We start from the raw sequence: 25,688 nt of genomic DNA, 5'->3' as shown, positions 1-25,688 counted from the left end.
TTGGGTACAGCCCAGTGTTTTTGTATATGTGTTTGTTATGGGTGTATGAAAAACCCCTATTGTGTATTCCTGCACCTGTCTCCAAAATCCTTTATACCAGCGTAACACTGTGGCGTAGATGCAAGAAGGAATTATACAACGATCTGGCAGGCTGCTATGAAAGTGAAATGCGTTTGTGTGTGATCAGGGGTGTATTAATTCCTCCGATTCTGTTGAAAAACATTTCTTAAACGTAAGCAAACGGAACAAAACTTAGATAAACATACCTGAATTTGTTCAATGGAAAATCTCATTTGCAACTGTTGGACTGATTACACCCTAGATCACCCAAATGCAGGCAAGATTGTGCAAGGCGGTATTGAATGTGTAAATGTCTGTCACCTTCAAATTTCTCTCGATCTGTGCACCTACAGGATGTTGTAAACTTGAATTCATAGGATAGGTTGTAGCAACTTCATGATGGGTATACAGTGAGGGAAAAAAGTATTTGATCCCCTGCTGATTTTGTACGTTTGCCCACTGACAAAGAAATGATCAGTCTATAATTTTAATGGTAGGTTTATTTGAACAGTGGGAGAAAAAAATCCAGAAAAACACATGTCAAAAATGTTATAAAATGATTTGCATTTTAATGAGGGAAATAAGTATTTGACCCCTCTGCAAAACATGACTTAGTACTTGGTGGCAAAACCCTTGTTGGCAATCACAGAGGTCAGACGTTTCTTGTAGTTGGCCACCAGGTTTGCACACATCTCAGGAGGGATTTTGTCCCACTCCTCTTTGCAGATCTTCTCCAAGTCATTAAGGTTTCGAGGCTGACGTTTGGCAACTCAAACTTTCAGCTCCCTCCACAGATTTTCTATGAGATTAAGGTCTGGACACTGGCTAGGCCACTCTAGGACCTTAATGAGCTTCTTCTTGAGCCACTCCTTTGTTGCCTTGGCCGTGTGTTTTGGGTCATTGTCATGCTGGAATACCCATCCACGACCCATTTTCAATGCCCTGGCTGAGGGAAGGAGGTTCTCACCCAAGATTTGACGGTACATGGCCCCGTCCATCGTCCCTTTGATGCGGTGAAGTTGTCCTGTCCCCTTAGCAGAAAAACACTCCCAAAGCATAATGTTTCCACCTCCATGTTTGACGGTGAGGATGGTGTTCTTGGAGTCATAGGCAGCATTCCTCCTCCTCCAAACACGGCGAGTTGAGTTGATGCCAAAGAGCTCCATTTTGGTCTCATCTGACCACAACACTTTCACCCAGTTGTCCTCTGAATCATTCAGATGTTCACTGGCAAACTTCAGACGGGCATGTATATGTGCTTTCTTGAGCAGGGGGACCTTGCGGGCGCTGCAGGATTTCAGTCCTTCCCGGCGTAATGTGTTACCAATTGTTGTCTTGGTGACTATGGTCCCAGCTGCCTTGAGATCATTGACAAGATCCTCCCGTGTAGTTCTGGGCTGATTCCTCACCGTTCTCATGATCATTGCAACTCCACGAGGTGAGATCTTGCATGGAGCCCCAGGCCAAGGGAGATTGACAGTTCTTTTGTGTTTCTTCCATTTGTGAATAATCGCACCAACTGTTGTCACCTTCTCACCAAGTTGCTTGGCGATGGTCTTGTAGCCCATTCCAGCCTTGTGTAGGTCTACAATCTTGTCCCTGACATCCTTGGAGAGCTCTTTGGTCTTGGCCATTGTGGAGAGTTTGGAATCTGATTGATTGCTTCTGTGGACAGGTGTCTTTTATACAGGTAACGAGCTGAGATTAGGAGCACTCCCTTTAAGAGTGTGCTCCTAATCTCAGCTCGTTACCTGTATAAAAGACACCTGGGAGCCATAAATCTTTCTGACTGAGAGGGGGTCAAATACTTATTGTATATGTATAATATTTTTGACATGGGTTTTCTGGATTTTTTTGTTGTTATTCTGTCTCTCACTGTTCAAATAAACCCACCATTAAAATTATAGACTGATAATTTCTTTGTCAGTGGGCAAACGTACAAAATCAGCAGGGGATCAAATACTTTTTTCCCTCACTGTAGGGAAAATTTTTGTATCATGTAATAGGCTAAACCTATTGATGTTATATTGAGCTGGGTGAATGTAATATGAATGACAGTCATCCAATATGCTGTAATAGAAATAAGGCGATGCTCATTAAAAAGATTATCATCCTCCCTCATTTTAAACGGCACCGACCGCCACTAGTTGTAACATATGTCGTGAGTCCCCCTCAGTGTAAACATCTGAGTGATTTTAGCTGCTAACCTCTGACCCCTTCTTAGGGCCGGTGGCATCTAAAACATGCGACAGGGGATAGCTCTGTGGTGGGTGGTCTCACGACCAGGTGACAGAAAGACCCTCTTGGTGACACCCCCTGGTGTGTCTTGGGCTTGGGAATGGCAAGAGGGCAGGAGAGTTCCTGACTCATTAACCCTCACACCCTTGTACTCTTTGCCACCTTTACACTTTGAATTTTACATTTTGAGTGACCGGAGCTCTATATCAGAGATTTCGATTTTTGACCGTTCATTTGTGTTGTGTGAGGCTTTATTTAGCCTAGGTTATTTAGCATACAGATGTTGGATCTGAATTTGATCACAGCAGGAAATGCACATTTGTAATGTATTTAAGGTTTGAAAAGGCTTCTAAAGACTTGATTTGCCCTAATGAAAAATATATCAAGACCTATAATAAATGGCTATTAATTATAATCTACATACTACACTGAACAAACATATAAACACAACATGTAAAGGGTTGGTTCCAATTTTCATGACCTGAAATAAAAGATCCCAGAAATGTTCCATTCACACAAAAAGCTTATTTCTCTCAAATTGTGTGGACAAAATCCCTGTTAGTGAGCATTTCTCCTTTGCCAAGATAATCCATCCACCTGACAGGTAAGCCATATCAAGAAGCTGATGAAACAGCATGGTCATTACACAAGTGTACCTTGTGCCGGGTAAAATAAAAGGCTACTCTAAAATGTGCAGTTTTGTCACACAACACATTGTGTGACAAAGACGCAGGGAGTCAGGTAGCAGGTGCAGTCGGTGAGTTTAATACGAACAAACAAAGTGAATACACGAACTAGAGTAGTGTCTGAACATGAACACAGAAACAATACTGCCCGATGGGTGATAACGGAGTGCTAGATAAAGGGGGAGTAATCCGGGAAGTGATGAAGTCCAGGTGTGCCTAATGATGAGGCGCAGGTGTGCGTAATGATGGTTGCCAGGTGTGCGTAATGATGGGTTGGCAGGACCGGTGGTTAGTAGACCGGCGACGTCGAGCGCCAGAGGGGAGAGCGAGAGTAGATGTGACACAATGCCACAGATGTCACAAGTTTTGAGGGAGCGTGCAATTAGCATAATGACTGCAGGAATGTCCACCAGAGCTGTTGGCAGATAATTGAATGTTCATTTATCTACCATCCAACATTGTTTTAGAGAATTTGGCAGTACGTCCAACCGGCCTCACAACCACAAACCAAGTCTATGGTGTTGTGTGGCCGAGCCGTTTGCTGATGTCAACGTTCTGAACAGAGTGCCCCATGGTGGTGGTGGGGTTATGGTATGGGCAGGCATAAGCTACGGACAGCTAACACAATTTAATTTAAGCGATGGCAATTTGAATGCATAGAGATACCGTGACGAGATCCTGAAGCCCATTGTCTTGCCATTCATCCAACGCCATGACCTCATATTTCAGCATGATAATGCACAGCCCCATGTCGCAAGGATCTGTACACAATTCCTGGAAGCTGAAAATGTCCCAGTTCTTCCATGGCCTGCATACTTACCAGACATGCCACCCATTGAGCATGTTTGGGATGCTCTGGATCGACGATGACGACAGCATGTTCCAGTTCCTGCCAATATCCAGCAACTTCATACAGCCTTTGAAGAGTAGTGTGGCAACATTCCACAGGCCACAATCAACAGCCTGATCAACTCTATGCAAAAGAGATGTGTCGCGCTGCATGAGGCAAATGGTGGTTACACCAGATACTGACTGGTTTTCTGATCACCGGCCTTACCTTGTTTTTTAAAGTATCTGTGACCAACAGATGCTTATCTGAAGAAACATTACTGTGCTGCCGTATTCATTGACCTGGCCAAAGCTTTTGACTCTGTTAATCACCACATCCTCATCGGCAGACTTAGTAGCCTTGGTTTCTCAAACGATTGCGTCGCCTGGTTCACCAACTACTTCTCTGACAGAGTTCAGTGTGTCAAATCGGAGGGCCTACTGTCTGGACCTCTGGCAGTCTCTATGGGGGTACCACAGGGTTCAATTCTTGGGCCAACTCTTTTCTCTGTATACATAAATGATGTCGCTCTTGCTGCTGGTGAATCTCTGATCCACCTCTACGCAGACGACACCATTCTGTATACTTCTGGCCCTTCTTTGGACACTGTGTTAACAACCCTCCAGACGAGCTTCAATGCCATTCAACTCTCCTTCCGTGGTCTCCAACTGCTCCTAAACACAAGTAAAACTAAATGCATGCTCTTCAACCGATCGCTGCCTGCACCTGCCCGCCCATCCAGCATAACTTCTCTGGACGGTTCTAACTTAGAATTTGTGGACAACTACAAATACCTAGGTGTCTGGTTAGACTGTAAACTCTCCTTCCAGACTCACATCAATCATCTCCAATCCAAAGTGAAATCTAGAATTGGCTTCCTATTTCGCAACAAAGCATCCTTCACTCATGCTGCCAAACATACCCTCGTAAAACTGACCATCCTACCAATCCTCGACTTCGGCGATGTCATTTACAAAATAGCCTCCAATACCCTACTCAACAAGCTGGATGCAGTCTATCACAGTGCCATCCGTTTTGTCACCAAAGCCCCATATACAACCCACCACTGCGACCTGTATGCTCTCGTTGGCTGGCCTTCACTTCATCATCGTCGCCAAACACATTGGCTCCAGGTCATCTACAAGACCCTGCTAGGTAAAGTCCCCCCTTATCTCCGCTCACTGGTCACCATAGCAGCACCCACCTGTAGCACGCGCTCCAGCAGGTATATCTCTCTGGTCACCCCTAAAGCCAACTCCTCCTTTGGTCGTCTCTCCTTCCAGTTCTCAGCTGCCAATGATTGGAACGAACTACAAAAATCTCTAAAACTGGAAACACTTATCTCCCTCACTAGCTTTAAGCACCAGCTGTCAGAGCAGCTCACAGATCTCTGCACCTGTACATAGCCCATCTTTAATTGAGCCCAAACTACTACCTTTTCCCCTACTGTATTTATTTATTTTATTTATTTTGCTCCTTTGCACCATATTATTTATATTTTAACTTTTAACTTTCTTCAAACTACAAATCTACCATTCCAGTGTTTTTTCTTGCTATACTTTATTTACTTTGCCACCATGGCCTTTTTTGCCTTTTTGCCTCCCTTATCTCACATCATTTGCTCACATTGTATATAGTCTTATTTTTTTCTACTGCATCATTGATTGTATGTTGTTTTACTCCATGTGTAACTCTGTGTTTTTGTATGTTGTCGAACTGCTTTGCTTTATCTTGGCCAGGTCGCAATTGTAAATGAGAACTTGTTCTCAACTTGCCTACCTGGTTAAATAAAGGTGAAATAAATAAATAAAAATAAAAAATCTGTATTCCCAGTCATGTGAAATCCATATATTAGGGCCCAATTAATTTATGGACTGCTTTCCCTATATGAACTGGAACTCAGTAAAATCTTTGAAATTGTTGCATGAATATTTTCCTGCTGCAGCAAACTGGCTCAAATTAAGATCATACATATGTATTCTGGAATGTGGTGGGTTAACATAATTTAACCTCAGCAGTTTTTTTATATCTAAAGAAGTTCAATGCTGCTCTTATTTCAGAATCTGGCTAAATTGAAATGGATGTCAATTAGTCGACGGATGACAATCCATGGTGATGTCCATTCAGTCTGCAAACAAAATGAGTGGGTGCTAGCTATTAGTGTGCTTGTGTGCCAACTGGCCAGTACAAAGATGTATCTCTGTACACTACTTCCATCCAGTTATAATTGACCCAGAGGGGTGTGGTAAAACATTCTATCTAAAGAGCGAAATGTGACATTAAGCCGGCGGACTATGTGTGTTTCCTACAGGGGCTGGCGTCTTCTTCCTATCGTCCGTGGAGGGCGAGCAGATCAGCTTTCTGTTCGACTGCATCGTCAGGGGCATCTCCCCCACCAGAGGCCCTTTTGGACTGAGGCCAATCCTGCCTGGTCAGTACCAAAGGTGTTTACTGCGACGTAGGTATGAAAGTTGTCACGGCTAGCTATACGGCTTGCCCAAACAAGTACATACAGACCAGGGTGGTGAATTTATAGTACAGGACATATGGGAGTTAGAGTATTTTATCAAATTTCTGGCCAATTTAAATGGGGAATATGGATGAAATGTAGCCTTAATGTATCCTTGTGGTCATTCTGAGGTAAGTTATGTAGAGGTATATTATCCATTGCACCTTCGCCTTCTGACTTGGCAAACACTTAAGGCAAACACTTAAATCGAACACTTGCTGTCTTAATTAAAACAAGCGTTCTTCAAGAGATACTTTGTGTGGGATTTATCCTCACTATAATAGTGGCCCACCATGTGCTTTCTGGAATGCAGCCACTTCCAGAGGTTGTTACTCTGAGTCCCATGGATTCCATCCAATGTACTTTGATCCAACAGCATTATGACTGACAGCTGTTTTATACATAATTGGATTAGCTGGGTACAGACTATAATATTAGTGAATATAATCTGATAACCACTGGACTAACTGTACCGTAAGCAGTGTATACAACGGGGCCACCTTATACATATGTAATAGGATAACCACTGTACTAACTGTAATTATAGCAGCAAATTCAATCCAGTCACCTCTGTATAGTCTGTCGCGTCGTGAGAGAGGTACAGTAGGGGTTAGGGTGGGCGCTGCAGCTGTGGCTTGTCCCACTGGGTGTTCCTGGTTTCACACATCCTCTCGCCAATCAGGCCTTGAGCTCATCTCCTATTATTGTAGTCTGTAGTAGAATAAATAGCAGGGGACGATGTCAGAGGGAGAGCGGGAGGTCAAAGTCACAGTTCACACAAGCAGAGCGCACCAAACCCTTCTAATCACTCTGTGCATGTGTGTAACCTCATCCCCAGGATTCCTGTGTCCACTGCACCCCCCCCTCCCCCACCACAACCAGCACACACTCTGTGCCTCTCTCTCTCTCTCTCTTTGTCTCTTTCACATTTTCCCCTTGCTTTGCCCCCCCCCCATTTCTCTGTTTCTAATATCCCTACTCTCCTGTAAACACCACTGTCCCTTCTCGTGCAAAGGGAACAGGGTTGTTGACAAGAAGCTGAAGCAGATGTCAGCTGTTATATCCAGTTGATTGCAGTCCGTTTGGTAACCGATAGATATGCCGGTATCACATAAACGGCAATCCATTTGAAATTCTCAAGGTCGTCTTTTGCCATTTGTATGTCATTTTGCACTCTACTTGCACAATCAAAACGACAATGACTCTTGGAAATGACCCTTGACAAAATATTGGTTGACCAGGAAATCAACGTAACCAACCCAAGGTCGATAACAGCTGACCTTGGATTGGGACTAAGGTAACTTACATTAGATCCTCGGCGCGGTACTAATGATCCGTTGCCACACCATCTCCATTACGCGTACCACAGGGGCCACGTGGCAAGCAGTGCTATTAATAAACACATGTAGTGTTGCACAAACAGCAAGGTGTACCCCTGTGTGACCCTGTTCTCTATTACCTCGCTAAAGGCCTGGCGTTCTCACCCTCACAGATAGAGGGCGACGTGACAGCACAACGATAGCACTCAGTACTGGGCCATGTTCAGTAGGGCACACCGTAGCAAGGTTTTGCATAGGAACACAAAAATCTGTATTATTGGATACATTCAGGTATTACCTTTCGGTTTGACTTCGTTTAGGGTCCGTTTTCTTCCTACTGAACAGGACCCTGTACTTGCGTCTACTGATACTGCCTGCCCTATTAGATGCGTGCTAGAGAAAATGTAAATTGTGTATAAACTGGGACAAAGGGATCATTTTGCTTGACATGAATACATGTTTATTCGCCATAACCCCCCCCCCCCCCCACCCCCACCACCACACACACACAAAAAGCCCAAACAAGCTAATTGAAGAGCGCCTATAGGCTACACCTCGTGCACATTTTTGTCATGCCAAACAAGAGATCAAATGTGTGTCTGTTATATGAATATCTGGCAATTCTTGGCCAAGGCAACATTTCTGGTCAGTCTCAGTGAATTTAAAACAGTTAGGAAGGGAGACTTTGAAAACTGGATTGAGTGAAGTAGCAGCAAATATGTTAAATGAGCAACTAATGAGCATGGAGAGCCTCAAGTTTGAAAAAATCACCTTATATATATTTTCAGTCTAATACGGCTGTTTACTTACTTTTGTAGCTCTTCCTCAGCATGCTGTTTTAACTGTCCTCTCGACCGAAAGGATTTGATAAATGTGATTGGTTGACGATGACATTGGCCTACGTCTCACCTTATGCTGCGCAGAATATCACATCTCAACAACGATTGGAGAAGTGTTTAATATCTCCGATACCACATCCTTATATAATCTTGTCAAAAGTGCAACTTGACTCCAAACAGAGATCTGTACATAGTGCTTATTTTGGACAGATTTTGGGGAGTGAAACCTCTCACTTTGCCTCTTCCTCTCTGTTGCAAAAGAGACATGTTAGAATGCCTGACTGAAATATGGAACAAATACAAAAAAAAAGTAAATGAATGGTGTTAGAACTGTTATGATAAAATGCGGTACATGATTGTTTGGTTGTGGGACACGGGACGAAGCGCTAAAATGCAGGACTGTACCGCACATTCCGGGACATGTAATCACCCTAATCACAGCGGCCCCCCAAGGATTCATTGGCACACTGGTGATTTATGTTCACATCTGTCCCAGTGTCACCTCAATACTAACCTAATGCAGCGGGCATAAAATAAACGCCTGAGCAGCGCTTCTTTCTTTCTAGTCCTGTCAGGGGAGGTTCTCTTCTGCACTGTTGAACCAATCCAGTAAATGTGGAGGAGGAGTTAAGATAGTGTTGCCTTGTTAACGTCCAAAAGCGGAAGTCACGTCACAGGCTCTCTTTCCATTTCCCCTGAAAACCGGATGCATCCAGTTAATAATGACCCCGCAGAGGGTGCCTCAATACGAAACACTCTGCGTCACTCTATTGATCCCATGTCACTGTGACATCAGAAAGGCACCCAAGGTTAACCTTTCCTCACAGATAATGATGTATACTATTATCAGTAGGCCTCCTATCGAGATTTACGACTATTAATCAACAGACATAAACAGAATTTTGTCCTTTCCACTGAATTGTCTCACAGGGGCCTGTCTAAACGGATATATTATTTTAGGATACTGTAGTAAATTACCAAAGAGCAGTAGAATATCATTTATTGGAATTACTATATCATTGCTATAGTGTGTTATTGATATTATGTATTGTTGTTGACTGCTATTTTAATAATTGTAAAGTAAAAATAATACTGTTGTGTTTCACCCCGACAGACCCCAACGCTGCCGCCAACCAGGCCTACTCTGAGGAGAGGGTAAACCATGAGGCCCAGGAGCTGGAGAAACGCCTTAGCATGCTGTCTCACCAGAGCAGCACAGGTGCATTACCTCACCATTCATTCTATTCCAGCCATTACCATGAGCCTGTCCTTCAATGCAAAATCATCACAGTCATTGCGCTGTACTGAAAGTGCTCTATCTTGAAAACTGGACTGCTGACATGCACCCTTTTTTGGGGATTGTATTAACAATGGGCTAATGAACATAATGCTACATTATAGTTTGAGTGAAAAAAAAGGGACACCAGCATCCACTGCTCACCATTCATCTTCCTTCAACAACGTATGGAACATGTATTAGAGTTAGTATTCTCCATGACTAATCCATGGGAAATGATACATGTTGCATTATCGTAACTTTCTAAAAGTACGTTTCTGTTGCGTCATATTGAAATGTGTCTTATGTTGTTGATTTATTGTGAGTATTATGACTGTGAATACCAGTCAGGCAAGTGAGGAGACCTATTTTGGATAATCTGTTATGCTTTATTGATGTGCTTGTGTAGATAAGGTGTATAAGTAATAGTTTTGTTTTTATAGAATAAATAATCTGTTTTCTTATGTGGTTTTGGAAGCCTCCTCCACGTATGGTCTGTCTGTGGCGGGAGACGACCGCAGCATATCAGGCTCCTCTGACACCTCCGACACCAGCCAATCAGACTCCAGCATCGGCAGCCGGCTGGCCATTTGGACTGAGCCCGTCACAACAAGCTCCGCCCCCACAGAGACCATCATTGGCCAGTCTGGGCTCAAGGTGGCCTTACAGGCCGAGGATAAACTGTCCGTCATCCAGGTGGGTGGAGCTCGTGCAGTAGCCAAGCCCCCTCGGTCCCGGCAGCTGCAGGAGATTGGTCGACAGAGCTCATCCGACAGCGGCATCGCCACAGGAAGCCACTCCTCCTACTCTGGGAGTTTCTCCTCCTATGCAGGTAGCCTGGACATTGGTTCTGGGGGCGATGACTTTGGCTCCCTGTTCAGCCTGCCCCCTCACCTGGACCTGGCCCCCTGTACCTGCCCCCCAGCCCCAGGACAGGAGTACCAGGTCCCCACGTCACTGAGATACCTCTACGACACCCCCCGGAATCTACTGCAGGGGGGAACAGGAGGGACCAGGGGGCACCAGACCTCCACAACATCTAAGGACCAGGCGGGTAGTTCACCCCAATCACCCCCATCATGTAAGTCAGTACAGAGGGAAAAAGAGGGTCATCTCGGGGGTCGCTCGGACACTGTTGCCAGGCGCTCGACGGCTGATCTCTTACTGGGCCACTCAGAGGAGAGTAAGAGCAGGATGGCGCCCTCTAGTGACAGTCAACACCCAGACTCCTATCAGATATGCAGCAGTTCCCAAGCCACTGCCTCCAAAACCCTCCTAACCATCTGCGCCACCTGTGGAGGATTCAAGGTACAGACAGCTGGGGTTATTGTATTTCCTTCATTCCTTCCAAGCTAGCACATAACATTCTGAGAACCATATGTTTCTTAGAGCTTGGTGAGAGATTGGTTGTCCTATTGTTATTTTGCATACAAACTTGTACAGTACTTTAGCATAACATTTTCTTCAGGTTTAAGCATGGTTCTATTTAAAGTAATGTTCTCAGAACATTAAGAAACTTTCCAATAAAACATTTGTAACATTCAAAAAATGATTATTATTCTAAAAACATACACATTCCGTTCTCAGTGTCAACAAAACTCTCTCTATCCTCTGTCTCGTTAAGTATGTTCAGCTGTGTTGGCTGCACCCACTAATTGGCCACACCTGATCTTAACGAGTGCTTGTTTTCTTTGAAATGTGGTCTGTTTGAATAGACTAAAATGAACAGCTTTGTATGAGTAATAAACATGGCATGCTAGCTCCATCCTGGTGGGGCAGTGGATTATTGCCATAGATAGAGAACAGAAGATCATAGGTTAGAGTCCCACTGACCCCCATGCCACAATAAAAATAAATGTGTTTGAATGAATAAACACATTTATTTCCATATGTTCTGTGCTTGCAGTTCAAAACAGTCAAGCTAGCAGTCTTATTAAAACATTTTCTCATAACGTTATTTAATTCCATTCAAATAACTTATCATTTATATTCCCAGAACGTTAATAAAACCTCTCAGGAAAACTTTCAGGGAACCATAGTAAAACATTCTCAGAATCTCCCTGCAACCACAAAATTAACGGTCCTAGAAAAGGCGACATTTTCACTTCTGTTCTCAGAACAATAAAATAACTTTCCCTTTTACTGGTCAGGAATCGTACAGCTTCGTTCCCAGAACCAACGAGAAACCAAAAATGTACGTTCCCACAACTTCCAAGGAACCAAATGTGCTAGCTTGGTTGTGTGTCCTCTCTCCTGAGTTTCTTCTCAAAACTTATTGGAGTGGAGGAACTTTTGATCCTCTCCTCCAATGCGTTTTGCAAAGGAGGCGAGGAGAGTAGACACGAGGAATTAAGGAAATACAATTGAGATGCTGCCCTGGTTACTTTTATTAATCTATGGTTGAAAAGTGTACCCTTTGTTTATTTTCATCCAATTGACTGTATTCCACTGGTTCATCTCACTTTTATCATCATCAAATTGATACAGTTTGGGACAAAATGTTACATTTCTTCAGTATTGCTTTGTTTGTCTCATGAGTACCAACTACCAAAGTACAAAAATACTGTCAGCAGCTTTCGATTAGACTTCATCATTCAGATTCACAAACAAAGCGGTCTTTGACAGAAAAATGTATGGCAATTGCTTCCTTTTTGGTTTGTATCTGAATCTTTGCATTAAAAAACATAGCTCCCTCCCACTCTCATTTACTGTAGCATGTCCGTCCAACTCCCAACTCAGTGCTTTCTGCAGCTCTGCTCCTCTTGTATAACAAGTCTTTATAACAGCTTGTATGACTGCAAGTAAGGCTTAGTCATCTTGGTATCACCTGTTGTCGGCTATAGCTGTCAATATGGCCTTTACTGTGAAATCTCACAGCAATTGGTGTTGGAACATTAACATTCTTGCTGCCTGTCTGTCTGGCAAGGTGTGCACTCTACTAGCCATTTGAGGTTCTATCTGTTCTTTCACTCACAAAGGTCAGGACATGCTCCTCTGTGCGTAGATGTTGTTTTTATAGGCTCTCAAAGACTCCCATCTCTGTAAGAAGTGTCTTCATAAGAGCCTCTGTGTCACCATAGTTACTGCTCTTCTAATTGGACCTCCATTTTGGGATTGCACTATCAGTCTGGGTTGTCTTGGGCTTTTCAAACTGATGCTCTTCTTCTCTCTCTTTGAGGTCATCCAAGTGCAAGAAATTCATTCTAACTTCTCGTTACAAACTTTTTCTTCCACTGTCTTTGCTTGTTATGGAAACAAGAAAGGATATCCCTTTCGTTTGATCTTTGAAGATGAATCTCATTTACAAGTGATTTACACCGTAAAGCCTCATACTCATATACTTTGAAAAAGGACATATTCATACAGAGTATGACATGTGATTAGATCCCAATTTATTCATAAAAAATGATCTGTGGAATAAAATAACTGATTATAGTCATTGATCTTTTCTTTGTCATCCAAAATATACCTCTTTTATTAAGCATTGCTTTTGATTATATTAAAAAGACATCCAAATCAATGAATAAAATGTCAGACCATCAGAATTTCAAACATAAAACAAAGTGCTTTTCTTTGGTCAAAGCGGGTCTGTTTTACTCTCTGATGAAACAACTTCAATTGATGTTTATGTTTTTTTACTACCCCGTATATGAGTGACTTTCTGTTGATCGTTTAAACCTAGAGCCCCATCTGCTGGTGGTGCATTTAGATATTAATCATCCAAAATTGGTTGGAGAGACACATTTATCAAGGTTCATTTCTGATGATCTTTGTAGAAAACAAAAATAAAATGTCAGTTGTTTCCTCTGACTTATATTAAGTCTAGCATTCAGTCTCTTTGAAAGATATTTCCCGAGAGTGATGTTAAGCTCCAGCCTTACAGTGCAACAATTCCTCTGTTAGTTACCTAGCACCAGTCGTATGGGATAAAGCATTGTGTGGGTGGACATCTATCAACACAGTTGTAATACTCAACCTCAGTTATCAGCTAGGAAAACAAAGACCCTTAAGGGCCCAAGGGTTCCAATAACTCATTGTAACTGTATGTGAACAAGCCATAGCAACTCTCATGTTTTTACCAATAGACAATGCCTTAGCAGTATTCATTGATAGACTCTGGCACAAAAATAATATTGTGAAAGGAACTGTACCTGCTGACACTGTTTCATCTAGTTATTGAAGATGTTCTCTTTCCTCATCTTCTCACAGGGGACTCCACTCTCCTACACTGGGGGCTCAGCAATGCCAGCCGTACCAGGTAAGTCAGCTCCACTAGTTGTGTGTGCGCACCCGATGCCATGATTTCCCTTCAATATCCCTGTCCAAGCATGAATAGATTTTTCAGACCTGTGTTTACTTTGCAGCGTGTTTAGATAAGTAGTTTGTTCTTATGAATGAATCCGATGAATTATTAAACCGATGTGCAGATTTCCTAACCTGTATAACTAGAAATGAGATGTGTTAAGCTCCAAGGACATAACCTATGGACTGAGGATTGGCAATTGCCTCAGAACCTCCCATTTTGAAAATCCAGCAGGTGAAAGTATTGATAAGTGCCCGTGCAGACCCAACAGCAGCTCCTCAGAATATATCAAGGTTGACGCACTGAGGAAAACTACAGAGACCACGTCCTCACCTGCCTCAGTGACCAATCACAGCTCTGAGAAGCTAAAGATGAGGAATGAGGGATCAGCACCTCTACAGAAGAAAGGCAAGGGGAAATTAGCTGACCTCTTAGCAGACCTAGTAGGCTACGGCGGCACATCCGGAGAGCCAGGTACAAAGACAAACAAACTGAATCTTTATGAGTCAATGGCTTCTATTTTGGGACGTGAGCTTAGATCCCAACAACCTGTTATCAACTGTGAACTTTTGCATGATCTGAACTCAGCAAGACAAGGGGACAAGGGGACTATCATTTACGAAAACTGCTTCAAGTGCAAGAAAGGGGAGGAATGCCATCCACCTCCTTGGGAGACACCAGCATTTCCCCGGAACAGCTTTGTCCTTCAGGTTGATCAAATGCACCACAGTGGTGTATGTTTTGGACAGCCACTACCCTCTGAGCCCTTGAAGAACAGTGTGGACTGTGAAAAGACATCTAACGAAGAGCAGCCTATTGAAGTGCAACTGCTGGACCCTACACTCCAAGATGGAGACCTTCCATGTCTGGAGGTGAAAGATCATTCAGTATCGGTTGAAGGTAAGAGAACGCCCACTTCTGATTTATTCTTCTCCTCTCTTCATGGAATGAACTTCATGCTAACAAACAAAGTCAGCCTCTTCCTTCCTGGCTTCCTTTCTGGCTTCCTTTCTGGCTTCCTCCCTCCTTACTTCCTTCTCATCCGCGTCCCTAAAACTGTTTCTTTAATGTTTTCCTCCCTGTTCTTTTCTTTGACTTTAATTAAAAAAATATCCTTTCTTCTTCGTTTCCTCTGTATTTTTGGGGGGACTATTTCTCCTCCCTCTGCAAGCTGGTGATGCCTCTGTGTTCTCTTCATGCTATATTCATTTTGTGATTGAGCTGCTTTGAAGGTTGGGATAGATGCAGAGAAGCTCTACCAGTTGCTGCAGTATGAAACAAAATGTGACTAGATACAATGGCATTTTACATGACTGTGACGGTACACAAGAAAATTACAAACTGAAATGACAATTGTCATATTTGTCCAGCATGACCCCAGATTGTATAGCATCGCTCTGACAGTTATTTAGACTATGTGATTTTGTGGAGGTTTCCATTTGTACTGGAAATGACATCAGGGCCACTGTGTTGGCTGCTGTGCTCGTAACAAAGCCATCCCCATGAGTAATACAGCACTTATCCCAACCACACTAGGGAGCTCTAGACAACGTCAACAATGTAATGCTATATCCTGTCCTCTGACATGTTGCGGTCTTGTATGACGATGATTAATCTGTCCCTTGCAAACGTCTTCCAAGTCGTTTCCCATCCTTGGATCAAACAGGTTATGTGTGTTTGGGGACCGAGAGACGCCGCTTTGACTGCATTAGTTCACAGCATGTAGTAGACGAAAAGGAGAACATGATATAGGGATCTGATCCTCACAGGCTTTACTGCAGTGTAATAGGAGTCTGTTGTATTGTTGCACATCAATCGCACTTTATTTTCCTCTTTCCACCAGACAAGAAGCAGAAGAGTAAGGAGGAGAGGCACAAAGTCGAGTATGAGATCATGGAGAGCCGGGCGTTGGAGAAGAGTTCAGAGGTGGAGCATCAGGAAGTGGGATTACTCAATCCTCTTAAGGTCATCACACTCACATGTTTCAATTGTTTTCTTACTATGGTCCAAACTTATAATTAAATACCTGTGAGGCCAATGTCTATGAAAGAAAGAGGAATACTTTAGAGGGTGTACACTGCAGTATGGAAGTCCTTAATAACAGCTACACGCAAGATATGACTGGGCTGTTTATACTGCTTTTATAATTGTCCCATACATTTAGTATATGCCATTTCCTTGTGAGACTGGCATTTAACATGAGTGGAACAAACATTGGCAAATGTCAACAATGTTAAATTAATGTCAGTAATGCTCAGACTACTGTTATCTCAGTCACATCCCACTTTTCAGTCAGGCAGAGGGCAATGAGGCTGCACCTTTCCACCATGTTTTCACACCAGAGACTAGCAAAACCACCGGAACACTTGACTCAGTTGGAAAGGCATGAATAAGCTTCAATAAGAACAAGAGACACTTCAGGCTACATGCTTTTTTCAACTTAAGTAGACAAGTCTGTGAGGTTTCAGTACACTCAAATTAGTCAAGTCTAAATCTAACTCGAGTGCCTCCAGTGAACTGTTAAATAGAGATTAGCATTTGTCTGCGGTTTAATTTTGTTTTACTCAACTTGGATTGAAATCTTTGTAATTAATTCCAGCCTCAGGCTTGGCCTTAGTTAGATGTAGCCTAAGCTACCACTTAGAAACCAGCATCTTATTTACTGTGTGCTGTGTCTTTCAGCCAGAGGAGAAAAGCAAGTACGAGCTGATGGGCAGTTGTGGACAACAACGGTTCCTTCATGAGACTGAAGGTGAGTGCATTTTATGTTCCAGTGTAGAGGTCTGTGCTGGACTGATTTCTTCATCCCACTCCTGTCCGCTCTCGCAGGTTTTTATACTGGATCTGCCCACTCCGCAAAAATATCCTAAGAAATAGGTTAAATTACCAGCGATTCTCACTTTGCCCATTATATTAGGCTATGAGTATTACTGGGCTATATCAGCCAATATACTAGACGTAGTTTGAAGAGAGCTGAGTTGGAGAGAGAGCCGACACTTTCTCTTGAGCTGCGTTTTACATATATCCTTTTTTGGAGCGGGGCGATATTCAGACGGAGACAAATATGGGTGATCAATATTTATTTCCAGGCAATGTAGTAAACTGTAGCCTAATCATATTTAGGAAGTACATTTCCTTGGAAAGATACCTGTCCAGTGCCTACTCTATTTCATTTAAGAGCACCTGTGCTAAGTAACATAATAAAATATTCCCCATCAAAATCTGTCAGTTTAAGATAGAGATATCAGTTTTTTTGCATTGGGCTGCGTCTCAATCCACCTTTGTCCTTCCGCAACTGCGGTGGGAGGTGGCCGAGCTACAGCTGTCCAAACTGTCTCCTCACAATAACATCTGTAGTGTCCAAACGGTTTGGCCTAGACTCTATGGAAAGGGGAGACGAACATGATGGCGTTCTCCATTTTGCTGCTCTACGACCCTCGCAAGTGTCACAGGACTCATCTGAAGTCGGTAACGCTGATGCGCCAACTTCTGTCTGTAGGATCTGAAACGTTTGAGCTACAAACTAATATTACTTCACTATGGAGAGACTCTCACGAACACGATGATGTTCTCCGAACGGTATCCTTTCAGTTGCGTGTACTAGCACTTCGCCTGTCTACCGGAAGTTGATGCTGTTGCTATGCAACCTCTTGCTAGCTTGTTAGCATAACAAATGACTAGCTAGACATTTTACGATTTATGGTGTGTTCTTAAATTCAATTTGAAGTGCCAGAGTGCGCTCTGGGCATTCCTAAATCCAGAGCATTGTTAGATTGTCCGTTTGTAAATTCAGAGCGTTTAGCTTTCAGAGCGCGTCACTGGACGTTCTGGCAGAAGAGTAGGGTTGAGCTGTGCGTTCTGACCTCACAACGGCAGTCAAGCACCCAAGCTAACTGGCTAATGTTATCTAGTTTGCTAGCTATTTCCAGACACAAATGAGAAAACACCTCACTCTGACCATTTTACTTGCCCTAGCAGAGCTGGTTAGGCTGTTTTCACGTTATCCAGAGCGGTGACTGTAACTGTGCTGCCGGCAACAATTTAATTACGCTTTTTTTGCCAATGTTTACTGACACCGGCCGTATATTCAACGGGTGTTGAGTGTTCATAAGTTCATCAGTTATTCTGTACTCTGGCACACTAAGAGGAGAGTGCTCTGTAATCGGATGAATTAACAATGTCCATTGAGAACGCACAACGACTATACCGCTTAGCTAAGAACAACGTGAATAATGAAGTCAATAAACGTTGGATAGTTAGTTAGATTATAGTTAATATACTGCCTGGCAAGTTTGATGTATTAGTAGCCAACTAACGTTAGGTAACTAGCTAACATACGGGTACATATTGCTGTAATGCTATGCGGTTCATAAGGATAGCGTGGCTAACAAATTGTCAGACAACATAACGTGCAACGTAACTTATTTGAAAAGTCATTGCTTTATTACTTTCCTCAACATTTTCTTAACATTTGCAATGAATTTGTATCCGGTCTCGTCGGACTTTGTCTGCATATTTTCTGCCACTTTCTTCAAATCTGAAAATGTTGTGAAGCCACGGCCATATTCAGAAGAATTGCATTATGGGCCCTAAAAGCACGGAAATAGTGTTAACTGCTTCTATACTTCATATTTTGGCGTATTTAGTACGACATCCGGGAACTTTTGGCATACTAACTATATCCATACTATGAACAATAATCATACTACATACTCAATTTACATCACAAATAGTATGGTTAGCGCGGTTAGTATGAGTATTCAAACACAGCTTATGTGTCCAAAAAACAAAAATATTTCCAGAGCTTTCTTACATCTCCTAAATATAGGACAGACACTTAAACCTTATTCCATATGATTTATGATATTTTTTTGCCATTTTGAATGTGTTATTCAATGCGTTTCTATGGACCAAAGGGGTCCTAAAGGGGTCCTAAAATTCCAAAATAAATAGCTAAATGATCCATTGCATGACCATCTTAAAACAATTCCATGTTAGCGTAGTACCCTCCCACACGCATGCCCAACTAGGAGAGGAGAGGTAAGCTACTGAACTTGATGCAGCAAGAATGATGAGAGCAGACACTTGCACTTTCTCTTGACCTACGTATTGCATAAAGGATATAGCCCACCTTTTAGGAGTGGGACGATTTGAAAGCAGAGACAAATAAATAGGTTATCAATATTTATTGAAAAGGAAAGGGCTATGTTATGCGTGCGTTGCGCCTTTTCCTTTTCTATGATAAAATTTTTGATTGCAGCTCAAATCACGTTGGTTAAGCGCCTGCCACTTCTTTCCATTACCAATATTTATTTACAGACACTGTGGTATACAATAGCCTAATCATATTAAAGATAATTTCGTTGGAAAGCCCAAATGCCATGTGATTCTCCGCCCATTGAATTGGCAGCCTAGGCTTACTCTATTTCATTGAGACCCAGAGCCGCTGGAAAATGTGTGTCGAGACAGCATTTTCCTCTGTACATTTCAATATTGCTTGGCGCCGCCACACCACTTTCAAAGCAGCAACGACCGGGCCACTAACTTCTCAGCACAGTTTTGCATTCCAGTTCAACATTCACCTACTCTGTCAGTCTACCATTGAAAACCATTGAAGACTACACGCAGAAAAAGTCTTCTTATTCGTATTTGAGCCATATGATTGGCCGTACATTCAAGCACCACTATGCTCCCACGAGTCAGATCTTCTCAAGCACTCGAGCAGTACAGAAATTGATAGCTACGTTCACACAGCACACGCGAATTGTCCTGAGGTAAAAGAAGTGCCCATCAATCTACTCGGTGAGCTTATTTCTTTTAGGGAAAGTGATTTTTCAAAAGTTAAGCTTCAATAGTGAACATACTATCAATATGCTGGCTACTGCTGATAGTCTGCAAAAAGAAAGCTACAAAAATACACGTTAGTATTTGTCTTGGCTAGCCTACTGTAGCCAGGTCGATATCTACTGTATTTTGGAACGGAATTGTTTTTAATTAAGGGGGAGAGTCTTATTTTGAGATATTCATTTTGAGAAAGAAATACACTGCTCAAAAAAATAAAGGGAACACTTAAACAACACAATGTAACTCCAAGTCAATCACACTTCTGTGAAATCAAACTGTCCACTTAGGAAGCAACACTGATTGACAATAAATTTCACATGCTGTTATGCAAATGGAATAGACAACAGGTGGAAATGATAGGCAATTAGCAAGACACCCCCAATAAAGGAGTGGTTCTGCAGGTGGTGACCACAGACCACTTCTCAGTTCCTATGCTTCCTGGCTGATGTTTTGGTCACTTTTGAATGCTGGCGGTGCTTTCACTCGAGTGGTAGCATGAGATGGAGTCTACAACCCACACAAGTGGCTCAGGTAGTGCAGCTCATCCAGGATGGCACATCAATGCGAGCTGTGGCAAGAAGGTTTGCTGTGTCTGTCAGTGTAGTGTCCAGAGCATCGAGCTGTGGCAAGAAGGTTTGCTGTGTCTGTCAGCGTAGTGTCCAGAGCATGGAGGTGCTACCAGGAGACAGGCCAGTACATCAGGAGACGTGGAGGAGGCCGTAGGAGGGCAACAACCCAGCAACAGGACCGCTACCTCCGCCTTTGTGCAAGGAGGAGCAGGAGGAGCACTGCCAGAGCCCTGCAAAATGACCTCCAGCAGGCCACAAATGTGCATGTATCTGCTCAAACGGTCAGAGACTTGGGTGGCTGGCGTCGACAAACATTTTCTCAGCACCCCCACCACTAAACCTCTTCCCTCGGCCATGTTCCTCTGACACCTCCTGGTATAGAGGTCCTGGATGGCAGGGAGCGAGCTCAGCCCCAGTTATCTACTGGGCCGTACACACTAACCTCTGTAGCGCCTTGCGGTCCGATTGCCAAGCAGTTGCCATACCAAGCAGTGATGCAGCCAGTTGTCATGACATTGCCCTCTTTGGGTACAGCGAGCACCATCCCCCCCTCTCTCTCTCTCTCCTACACCCAGGCTGCTGTTAGGCAGGTCATAAATTCCTGGAGGAGATTCTTCCTCATGGCCAGACAGTATAGAGAGAGAGGGAGTTTTCATAGAGAGAATAAAGGAATTTATTCCACCTCACAGAACTTGAGAACTGAACAATATTCATGTTCTGGAGAATGTATAAAAGGTCGGTGAGGTAGCCAGCTACAAACTGGTCCGTTTGGTACAATTTTGTGAAACTCATGAGAGACAATACAGCCACATTACCATAACCCTGTTTATACAAGTGTCTCTGTTGTGGGGCTTGCATCTAATTGTTGTATGGGATGAATGAGTAAAGATGAAACTATTTGTGAAATTATAAAATGTGATTTTAGGCTGTTTAATGAAGGAAACTCCAATTCCCTTTGGAGTTTAACTAAGTCATGGGCCCACCCCATGAGCGCAGACATTGATCTGGCGTCATGGGACTGCCCCTTTCTGCTCTTCCGAATATAAACCCCACCTTGGGAATTTTTCTTCAGACCATGCTTCTCTCAATTACGAGAGGGCTAAGGTTTGAGTCCATTGCTGAATTCTTAACCATACCATGTGGTTAAACTCTGAGACTATCTAACCGACAGAATAAGAACAAATCTTTGATACAAATTACTAGTCTGCAGCTAGGAATTTGGCATCATTGAACGCGAAGACCGACAACCGCCGAAACATCTATTCTATAACAACATTGCTGAATGTTATTCTGAACTATCCATTCTAACCACGGCAGAGAGAGAGAGGGCGGACAAACTCTCCAACAGAAATGAACTTTCCAACAGAGATCACGGCGACACACTATATATATTTATATATAGATTGCAATTATTCCCGAATGAGTGAGCATTCATGTGCAAAGGATTAGCATTTCAATTGTAATATTTATCACTTTGTAGTGTCTTTTATCTCAGTCGACCCCCACTTCCCTTTTGTCCACCAAGCCACGATACCGGTTTATCCCACTAGGGAAACTCCACTATCATTTCCTTGTAACTATATCTACTTTTTGTTTGTGTGCATTTCTGTGATTATTTAGTTAGTAAATAAATGATTAAAAACAATTAATGTATGGATGACTCATAGTGAATGAAGACTGGGTTCGTGGAGATAACCAACAATTTACGACGTTTGGAATGAGACTAACGTGAGGTAAAGAATAATTCATTAATTGGAATACATTAATCAGATTTTAAAATATCTGAAAGTTATATTAGGAAAATTATAACTTTGTAATATTTTCCTTGGTGCCCCGACTTCCTAGTTAATTACAGTTACATGAGTAAGTTAGTTTAATCACCTAATAATAATTAGAGAATTTTTGATAAAAATAAGTCTTCAGTTTAATGATGCCAAAGACACGACACAGTCTAGAAGCTCTCAATGGTGCAGCTGTAGAACTTTCTGAGGAACATCTGCCCCATGCCAAATCTTTTCAAATCAAATGTTATTTATCACATGTGCCGAATACAAATGGTGTAGACCTTACCGTGAAAGGCTTACTTACAAGCCCTTAACCAACAATGCAGTTCAAGAAAAAATAGCTATTATTTACTAAATTAACTAAAGTTAAATAATCAAATCAAAAAGTAACAAGAAAATTACATAACAATAACGAGGCTATATACAGGGGTTACCGGTACCGAGTCAATGTGCGGCGATACAGGTTAGTCGTGGTAATTTGTAAAGTGACCATGTATAGATAATAAACAGCGAATAGCAGCAGTGTAAAAACAAAGAGGGGGTGTCAATATAAATAGTCTGGTTGGCCATTTGATTAATTGTTCAGCAGTCTTACGGCTTGGGGGTAGAAGCTGTTAAGGAGCCTTTTGGTCCTAGACTTGGCGCTCCGGTACCGGTTGTCGTGCGGTAGCAGAGAGAACAGTCTATGACTTGGGCGACTGGAGTCTTTGACCACTTTTTGTGCCTTCCTCTGACACTGCCTAGTATATTGGACCTGGATGTCAGGAAGATTGGCTCCAGTGATATACTGGGCCGTACACACTACCCTCTGTAGCGCCTTACGATCAGATGCCGAGCAGTTGCCACACCAGGCAGTGATGCAACCAGTCAGGATGCTCTTGATGGTGCAGCTGTAGAACTTTTTGAGGATCTGGGGACCCATGCCAAATCTTTTCAGTCTCCTGAGGGGGAAAATGTGTTGTTGTGCCCGTTTCACAACTGTCTTGGTGTGTTTGGACCATGATAGTTCCTTAGTGATGGGGACACCAAGGAACTTGAAACTCTCTTTAGCTTGCCCGGTAGGCTCGCGTCACTGGACAGCTCGCAGCTGGGTTTCCCTTTGTAATCCGTGATAGTATCACCTTTTCCACAGTGAGGTTTATGAAATGCTGACCTTATAACTTTCAAGAATGACATTTGGAGACCCAAGCAATAGGCTTCTGTAGCCATGCTCAAATGACAGAGCGCCAAACCTACCGAGTTGATTTAGGATTTCTAGAATGTTTAATTATATGCTCTGACTTTTCACTGTATTTTTTTACAAAATGTGTTTTGTGTTAAATTAGCCACTATCAGTAGCCAATGTTAGTTATACACCCACATACATTTATAACTGTCACTTTAGTGTTACTTTCCATACATTTTGCATCATTGCATTACATAGTTTACCTTTCTTTCCTCTGTCACGTTTGTGTGGTTGTTCCTGAGGATCGCTAGCAATAGTGGATGATATTAGGCTAACGTATTACAAATTGGCAAATCATTTAGGACATGTAGCCAATTTGAATCAATATGGAACGCAGACCATATGTAGCCATTTAAACCTGGAGCCTGGCGCATGGTTCATGACGACTGGACTGTTGTCGTCACAGTTCCATGATTAGCAAGGATAATTAGGTTAGCTTTATAGCACTACTGTTTAGCCCCTATTGTACACTTTTCTCACCTGCCAATATTTCATCGATTGAACAATTACATTTGACAACTTTCAGGATGAATCAAACCACAATTTTTTTATTCACCAATATATTTTGTGCATTAGTCTGTAGAGAAAATTCGAATGAAAAGGTACACCAAATTTGAAGGGATGGCTTTAGAAAATGTACAGAAACCCTATTGAATGAAAACTCTGTTGGCCAGCAAGTGGGAGAGTTTTCAGCGGTTGAATTAAAGGTATTCAGTGCACGCAAGAGAACTACGCTGAGAAGGAAAGACATGCGTAAGAAAGGAGTACATTTCCCCTATCTGAATCGGACCTCTAGAGTGCCTTACCTAACATCTGTAAATAGCATTACAGAATGGACAATAATGGGTGAATGCACAGTAGTGCCTGTGTCAGGCTAGCTTTATGCATTGAAGTATTGTACAGTGAGTTAGAACTTGTTTTGTTAACACACTGTATACTTCTCAGGCCTCTGTCTGCTTCCATGTCTGAGTGGCTCACCTCACCTGTGCCTTTGAAAATTGCTGAGAGATTCACTCTGCCTTTGTATTTATGTAACTCAGTAACTCATGTTGCATAACAAGCACACATTCTTGTGCTACAGCTGTGAGAAGAACACGCACACATGCGTACACAGGGGAGCACCAGTCACTTCCTGATACGTCCCCTTAGTCCTTTACACACCTGTTCTGCATTTTACATTTTTTTTACATTTTAGTCATTTAGCAGACGCTCTTATCCAGAGCGACTTACAGTGGTGAATGCATAAATTTCATACAATTTCATACATATCATACATTTTTTTTTTCTGTGCTGGCCCCCTGTGGGAATCGAACCCACAACCCTGGTGTTGCAAACACCATGCTCTACCAACTGAGCTACAGGGAAGGCCACTATCCTTACCGCTGTCACACATTGGCACCACATCCATCACTCACTCCACCGCTCATTTGCCTGCCGCACCTGGCTTTAGTTCCCATGTCACCTTCCCACCCTCCTCCTGTTGGAGCCATAACATTATTAATTAGTGCAAGAACTCCCTCTAGAACTCAGAACACTCTTTAGGACAGGTCTTTGGTCATGAGCACTGGGGACAGTGTTGTTAACCTTATGAAAGCATTAGCTGTCTAGCGACTGTACATTTTTATGCCCACCAACATGTGCTGCACAATTCCTTGAGCTTCTCAAAACTGGTCACCTTTAGCTCCTTATTAAAAACAACCGTTCTTCTCAAAATTCACAGAACGTCTGTGACAACATAATCTTTCACATGGGCTCAATAAAACAAATCCTCACTGCCAGTGACCCAAACAAAAAGCTAGCATAGAAGCACAGAGCCCCTGCTTACTGCATAGGCACCGACCATTGGCACTTTGTTCTAAAAGCTGGAGCAGTCGACTGTGCTGAGCTTCTGTTGCTAATCTTAGCCAGGGGTTACCTCCGTGACATCCACTTTCAAAGAGAATCCACAGAGCGGTGCTGCTTCACAAAGACCCATCTGCCAAAATGGCCTCCCCCCTGCTGGGCTAACTGTGTGTGAACGCTGTCTAAAGGGCCCCTGCACTAAGCTGTGGGCATGCCCACTGTTGTAATGGGCAGCCATTATGGCCTGTTGTGATTGCGAGGGCCGGCTAATGTGATCAAATAGGCATCAGACCTCACAGATGATGCCAAAGGACAGACCCGCAGAGACTCTGGCAGTCTCTAATGGCTTCGCAATGACTGTGGAG

General features: G+C 42.8%; 1 protein-coding gene across 3 annotated transcripts in view; it reads left to right on the top strand.

Annotated features, from left to right (window-relative positions):
- Positions 1-25,688, top strand: part of LOC115194195 (protein Dok-7) — a 50,302-nt gene that overhangs the window by 8,980 nt on the left and 15,634 nt on the right. Inside the window, exons 5-12 of one of the 3 annotated variants that reach the window (XM_029753660.1) lie at positions 6,125-6,244; positions 9,595-9,699; positions 10,235-11,064; positions 13,966-14,014; positions 14,291-14,533; positions 14,648-14,959; positions 15,903-16,024; positions 16,742-16,811. In XM_029753660.1, coding sequence (XP_029609520.1) covers positions 6,125-6,244; positions 9,595-9,699; positions 10,235-11,064; positions 13,966-14,014; positions 14,291-14,533; positions 14,648-14,959; positions 15,903-16,024; positions 16,742-16,811 — 1,851 coding nt within the window. Of the gene's footprint in view, positions 1-6,124; positions 6,245-9,594; positions 9,700-10,234; positions 11,065-13,965; positions 14,015-14,290; positions 14,960-15,902; positions 16,025-16,741; positions 16,812-25,688 lie in introns of all 3 variants that reach the window. The other 2 variants (XM_029753659.1, XM_029753661.1) reach the window with 2 other exon arrangements.

This window comes from Salmo trutta, chromosome 5 (genome assembly GCF_901001165.1).
Source record: "Salmo trutta chromosome 5, fSalTru1.1, whole genome shotgun sequence".
Classification (NCBI taxonomy): Eukaryota; Metazoa; Chordata; class Actinopteri; order Salmoniformes; family Salmonidae; genus Salmo; species Salmo trutta.
Note: the sequence above shows the minus strand (reverse complement) of the source record. Positions and strands in the feature narration are given on the sequence as shown.